This window comes from Palaemon carinicauda, chromosome 20 (assembly GCF_036898095.1).
Source record: "Palaemon carinicauda isolate YSFRI2023 chromosome 20, ASM3689809v2, whole genome shotgun sequence".
In the NCBI taxonomy this organism is placed as follows: Eukaryota; Metazoa; Arthropoda; class Malacostraca; order Decapoda; family Palaemonidae; genus Palaemon; species Palaemon carinicauda.
Window position 1 is genome coordinate 62,836,323 of NC_090744.1, and position 7,237 is coordinate 62,843,559.

A 7,237-nucleotide genomic window follows, 5' to 3' on the forward strand; every position below is an offset into this window, starting at 1 on the left:
TTGTTGTTGGGAGGACCATGCGTCTGTCAATTTTGTGAAGGCGTGTACAAGGGGTTGATGGTCCGTCACGATGGTGAAGGGTGTGCCCTCCAGGATGTGCCTGAAGTGGCGGACGGGGAGGTACATGGCGAGGAGTTCCCTATCGAAGGTGCTGTATCTTGTTTCGGCGGGTTTCAGTTTTCTGCTGAAGAATGCCAATGGTCGAGGAGAACCATCGACGAGCTCTTCCAGCAGAGCTCCACAGGCGACGTTGCTGGCGTTGGTCATCAGTTGCAGGTGGGCGTTGTCGTCGAAATGAGCCAGGGTGGTGGTGTTGGCGAGGGCGTCCTTTGTCCAGGTGAATGTATGTTGTTGTGGGGAACCCCACTCAAGCTTCTTCGCCTTTCCCTTCAGGACGTCGTCGAGGGGTGTCAGGGTCTGTGCGATGTTGGGGATGAAGCGCCTGTAGTAAATAACCACCCCCAGGAACTCCTGAAGTTGGCAGGTGGTCATAGGTGTCGGGAACTTTGTGATGGTGTCCACCTTGGTTGTCATGAGTTTTACCCCACTCGAGGACACAAGATGACCGAGAAAGTCCACTCCTTCAGCGCCGTATGTGCATTTGTCGAAAAGTACAACTAGGCCATTCTCCTGCAGGCGTTTGAGGACGGCGCGGACGTACCTACGGTGTTCCTCCTTGGTCCTTGAGAATATCAGGATATCGTCGACGTAGCAGACGCAGAATGGTAGGTCGTCCAGGATGCTATCCATTATGCGTTGGAAGGTCGCCCCCGCATTGCATAGACCGAAGGTTGAGTATGCGAAGGTGTAGGATCCGAACGGTGTCACAATGGCAGTTTTCGGAATGTCCTCCGGAAATACGGGAACCTGGAAGTAAGACTTGAGAAGGTCCATATTGGTGAAGTATTTCGCGCCATGCAACGCATTAGTCAGGTCTTGCATGTTGGGCAGAGGGTAGTGGTCGGGCGTTGAGATGAGGTTGAGGCGCCTGTAATCGCCGCAAGGTCTCCAGGTCCCGTCAGGCTTCTATATCATGTATAGGGGAGATGCTCAGGGGCTCGATGCTTTCTTACAGATACCCATGCGTTCCATGTCCTCGAAGGCGCGTTTGGCGTCCCTCAGCTTCTGGGGCGAGAGGCGGCGGAATTTGGCGTGTGTAGGAGGTCCCGTCGTCGTGATGTGGTGGTAGATCCCGTGCTTGGAGGGGGATCCAGGCAATTGTAGGAGCTCGGGCTTGAAAACGTCAGGAAATTCTTGCAGAAGGTCGGCGTAGGGCTGCGTCATTACAGCATATACAGACATTGTGGCAGGGCCGGCTCCAGGACGCGGGACCGGCAGGTTCCTGTGTCGATGAGGTGTTACCTGGCAACGTCGACAAGTAGTCTGTGGGGAGTGAGGAAATCTGCACCGAGGAGGGGGCGACTGACGTCAGCGATGGCAAAAGGCCAGAATTACGAACTGCCCAGGATAGATATCCTGAGAATCCCAGTCCCATAACATCGTATGGGAGACCCGTTGGCGGCGAGGGAATTAAAATGATTTAATTTTCGTGCAAGTTTGGCAACATTCCTGGGTTATGATTGCAAGGTACGACAATGTTTTAAGAGATAAATAGAGGCTGCTAACAAGAGAGAGAGAGAGAGAGAGAGAGAGAGAGAGAGAGAGAGAGAGAGAGAGAGAGAGAGAGAGAAAGAGAGGGGGGGGGCTGATATAGAAGAACAGGTATTGCTGAAGAAATATTTGCGACGAATTCCTGAATATATTTTAATTTACTTGATAGAGAGAGAGGTGAAGAAAATTGATAGATCCCCTTTAGTGAGTGAAGATTATAATATTATCTGTTGTAAACTTTCCTTGGGTATGAAGTTTCAACAGTCGTTCCGAACAAGTGTCAAGTATTCACTAAACAATGGAAACCATTTCAATAATAACTATGTGAACAGGTTCAATAGTTATAGAGGAAGTACCCGTGGTACTGTTCCAAAGTAGCAATAGTACCACAGCAACACTCGTCGAATCATTGTCCTTCAGGTACTGTGAAAGATGTGAATAAGATTAATATTTTCTGTTATAAGTGAAGCAGCAGAGGCCATATCAGCAAGGAATGTTTGCCAAACTAACCGAAAGCAGTCACCCAAGTGATTAAGGATAATTCAACTTCCTAGAATGCAAAGACGAAGAAACAAACGAGAAAAGATGGTGAGGAAAATAAGCCAGCCAACGTTTATGTAATGAACAGGAACAGGACAACCTCAAACTGCATGGTTAAATTTAAACCATATATTTATTAAGGTATGGGAGTGAACAGACCCCGGTCAAGATATTGCGTGACACGGGTTGTAATCATAGTGTAGTGACACGAGGTGTACTCCAGTTGCTGGAACAGTCTCTCACAGGAAAATCGGTAATTTTGAAGGGAATAGGAGGTGGGTAGGTTATCCCTAGTTTCCGTTTGAAACTCTCATGTGAGTTTGTGATAGGTCATTTTGATTTTGCGAAGGAGTAAAAGTCGTGCTGGGTAATAAGTTTGGTGGAGCAGCGTTTGTTCCTTGTCTCATGGTAACGGAGAAGCCATTGAAGTATGTTCCAACGACTAAAATTGAGAAGGACGACCGGCAACCGTTTACTAGTTGTGCAGAGACTAAGATATTGACAAAGAAAGTGGCTGCAGAAGAAGACAAAGGAACAGAGGTAGCGATGAACTTGGAGGATATGTTTATAGAAGATGATTCCCTTGATCGTACGCAAGAGGAGAGTTCCTGAGAGAGCCGGAGAGAAAAGAAACAACAGAAGGATGTGAGCTAGTTTTGCCATATATATCACGTTTTTTAGATGGCTGGAAAGCCTAAAGAATACATCAAAAGAGCTCCCTAAATCCCAATGGAAGTGCAAGGAGAAATCGTCATCAAGGTAATGATACACAATATAGTACCGTTACCGAGAACGAAGAGAGGTCATAAATATATGTGAACCTTGATGTGTCCACTGGTGAGATACCCAGAAGCCATACTCATCAAGAACATCAGTGCCAAATGTGTTGCTGAGATGTTACTAGCCTTTTTTACCAAGTTTGGTATTGTAGATATCATTCAGAGTGACTGACGAACAAATATCATGTCAAAGCTGTTTCAGGACGTGAGGAGACTATTGGATGGGCAACAACTGTCTACTGCTTAATGCCCGGAAACTCAAAGTACATTAGAAAGGTTTCATCAAACCCTGAAGAGTATGTTAACCAAGAACTGCAATGAAACAGGAAATGAATGGGAGATCGGACTACCGTTGATGTTATTTGAGGTACGCTCTGCTTATCAGAAATGCTTTAGATGTAGCCCAAATGAATTGGTGTTTGCATGAGAAGTAAGAGGTCCAATAAAAATGTTGGCAAAAAGATGGAAGGCTCAAGAGAAATGGGTGGAGAATAGGTCAAGGATTTGAGGAAAAGGATTAGCGAGATGAGAAAGTTTTCCATCAGAAACCCCAAAACGAGTCAAAGAAATAGGAAGAAAAGGTTTGGTATGAAAAGTAGGAGAGTGTTTGCAGTAGAACAACAGGTATTGGTGTTCTTACCGATAAGAAGATTCCCACTCTCCCACAAGTTCCAGGAATCACTCTGGGTTTTGAAGAAGATCTGTGACGTGACCTACATTATTGAAACCCCAGGAAGAAGGAAACGTCAAAGGAAAGTACAATAAGACCGAAACTTCACAAGCATGCATGGCACGGAAGACGAGAACGAATTTGATGTAGGGGAGGTAAGAAAATTGAACAATATGTGTATCATTCGGAACTTGGAAGAGAAATTAACTCATTTGAATAAGGAGCAGCAAGAGGAATTGTCTTCAATGTTCCAAAATGAACAAACTGGATGAGACATGATATACACCTCAAGACCATGGAAAGACCATTTAAAACAACATGCTTATCGACTGTCACTGTATCACTGAGAAGTCATGAGATTGAGAAAGAAGTGGACTATTTGTTACATATAGAAATTAGCCGGAAAAAGCTCTAGCCCTTAAAATTCTCCATGCTTGCTTGTGAAAAAAGCAGAGGGAACTTACAGGATGTGTACGGACTACCTGAAGTTGAATTCGATCATTATGGCTGATAATTATCCATTGCCGCACATAGATCAACTACTCGACAACATACGACAAGCGAGGTTGGTCTCCAAGATCGAGTTGTTAAAAGGCTCTTATCTAATTCCATTGGACATCAAAGCAAAGCTCTTATCTGCTTTTATAACCACTTTGGGTTATATCAATACACAGTCATGCCAACATGGTCTAATGAACGCACCCGCTACCTTTTAACGAGTGATGGATAACCTTCTTGAATCAATTGAAGGAATAGTCATATATTTTGACGATATTGTGATATATTCATCGACCTGGGAAGAACATCTCCGAATCCTGGAGAAGGTATTTCAGAAGATGCAAGGAGCACACCTAGCAATTAACCTGGAGAGGAGCAAATTTGGAAAGGCAACAGTTTGGTACTTGACATTTGAAATTGGAAGAAGACAAATCGCCCTGGCACCCACTAACGTTGAAGGAATAAGGAAGGCCTCACCCCCACAAACGAGAAATAAATTGTAATAATTTTTGGGGATGGCAGGATTCTAAAGACGTTTTAACCCAAATTTTTCTGCTGCATTTGCTCCCTTGATGGATTTGACTATACCCCCCCAAAAAAATTGTATGGACTAGCTGGTGCCAGGGACTCTTCAACAGGATAAAGGCCTTACTAATTTCAAAACCGATACTGTAAGCGCCGGATTTCAACAAGAAATTCTTGATCCAAGTGGATGTGTCGGACATTGGGATTAGAGCAGTCCTATTACAAAAAGGCAAGAAACGAATTCTTTTTCTGTCTGTTTTATGTCAGCAATTGTCGAAGTTTCTCGGCATTTGAAAGAGAACTCCTAGCACTAATCACAGCAATAAAAAAATGTTTATGTGAACACACTTCAGAATAGAGAAATTATAGTTTACTCGGATTACAATTGTGTAAATTTTGTAAATAGAATTAATATAATAATAAAAGATTAACTAGATAGTCATTATGTTTGTAATAATATTGTTTTAAGGATAGTGAGAAGAGCTATAACCAACAAAAACTGACGGTTTATTCAAACATGTGTGAGAATATAATAGAAGGTGCGGACGGAAAAGTAGCATGCGCGCAGGCGCCAATCTGGCTTGAACTAACCGCCACAAAATGTGTGTTTTTCACACGTACAAATGCTTAAAATACAAGTCAATGGAAATAGGTAGCGAAATGATGAATACATAAAATAATAGCTCTGAGGGAGCGGAATAAATATATACAGTAAACCACAGTGTGGCGAAAAGAGAATATAAATGAAATGGAGAAGTCGAAGAGAATGCTGGACGACGGAGAGAGCGATGTCCTTACAAGTGCTCCCCCCCCCCAGACATCAGGCGGCGTAGAAGGCTGATGAGACTAGTCTTTGTATCGTTTCGGGCATCGGTGGGTTCCTCTTGTTTTTTAAAGGAAGGGCGTGTCGGCGGTCGGCGTATGGATCGCTACCTCTCGTCATCGTTTGTTGCTTTTATTCTCATCGGGCGTCTTGTTTTGAGGTGGCACTCTGGATTTGCAAGGTCCCGCTGAGGCAGTGTCGCTTCCTTCGAGAAACGCCGGTTTCACGCGGTCGATTGAGGCCCAGTACTCTCGGCCATGCACGTCGAGAAGGAAGGCTTTCGTCGTTTTCTTGATTACTTGGTAGGGGCCCCGATAGGGTCTGGTTAGCGGCTGTCGATGAGCGTCGACACGGACGAAAACATACCCGTTGTCGTCCAGGTTCCTCGGCTTGAAATGCTTAGTTTTGTCCTGGTAAGTTTTAAGACATGGCCTGATCTTTCTGGCGATGTCCCTGAGATGATCCATCTGCGTGTCGTCAGTTGATATAGGAAAGAATTCTCTGGGAACTGCGAGCGCCTGTCCGTCAACCTTTTCAGCAGGCGATGGCTCGCCATCTGCGCCAGGGGCGGTGGGAAAGCCGAGAAGTACCCAAGGAAGTTGTGATTTCCAGTCCCCGTCGGTGCAGCTCGGCATCAAGGAAGTCTTGAGGGCACGATGAGTTCGTTCAACCATGCCGTTCGCTGCGGGGTTGTATGCCATGGTGCTGTGGAGTGTCGTTCCCATCTGGTTTGCCAGAGCGAGCCATATCTCTGACAGGAAAGCGGGGCCTCTGTCTGTCGTGATGTTGACAGGAACGCCAAATTCGCTCACCCAGTTTGACAAAAAGGCTTCGGCGCATGCTTGGGTCGTAGCTTCGGTCATCGGTGATGCTTCCAACCACCTCGTGGAGCGATTGATGATTGTCAGCAGGTAGCGAGCAGATCCCGAAGGCGGCAAAGGCCCCACGACGTCGATGTGGATGTGACTAAAACGTCTTTTCGGTTGGCGAAAATCACCTATCCCCGATTCGGTGTGATGGCTTATCTTGCTTGTCTGGCAATTGATGCATGTCTTCGCCCAGTCCCGGGCGTCCTTTTTGATCCCAGGCCAGATGACTCTTTTCAGACAGGAGGCGAGTAGTGGTGCGTCCTGAGGGGTGTGAAAGTCCATGTATGATGTTGAATATTTTTCTTTGGCAGGAAGCCGGAATCCAGGGGCGTGGGCGGCCGGTGCTGGTGTGGCAGAGGATAGTTACTCCTGCTGGCCAGAGGGGAATTGCAGTTATCTTGAGCGCAGATGTCCCCGTCAGGTGATCCCGTGCCTCTAGGACGGTGCGCTGCTCGGATGCGAGGTTGGCGTAGTCAATTCCTAGATGGATTGCGTCGATTTCAATCCTTGAAAGGGCGTCTGCGACTGGGTTTTTCTTTCCGGGTACGTAGCTTATGGTGAACCCGAATTCGGCGATTGCTGCGAGATGACGTTGTTGTTGGAAGGACCATGCGTCTGTCGATTTTGTGAAGGCGTGTACAAGGGGTTGATGGTCCGTCACGATGGTGAAGGGTGTGCCCTCCAGGATGTGCCTGAAGTGGTGGACGGCGAGGTACATGGCGAGGAGTTCCCTATCGAAGGTGCTGTATCTTGTTTCGGCGGGTTTCAGTTTTCTGCTGAAGAATGCCAATGGTCGAGGAGAACCATCGACGAGCTCTTCCAGCAGAGCTCCACAGGCGACGTTGCTGGCGTTGGTCGTCAGTTGCAGAGGGGCGTTGTCGTCGAAATGAACCAGGGTGGTGGCGTTGGCGAGGGCGTCTTT

General features: G+C 46.5%; 1 protein-coding gene across 1 annotated transcript; it reads right to left on the reverse strand.

Moving 5' to 3' along the window:
* Nucleotides 1-5,562: 5,562 nt before the first annotated feature.
* LOC137659840 (uncharacterized) lies at nt 5,563-6,309 on the reverse strand. The gene has a single exon (XM_068394627.1). It carries the CDS (start codon nt 6,307-6,309, stop codon nt 5,563-5,565), a length of 747 nt encoding a protein of 248 aa, XP_068250728.1.
* Between the last annotated feature and the right edge of the window lie 928 nt (nt 6,310-7,237).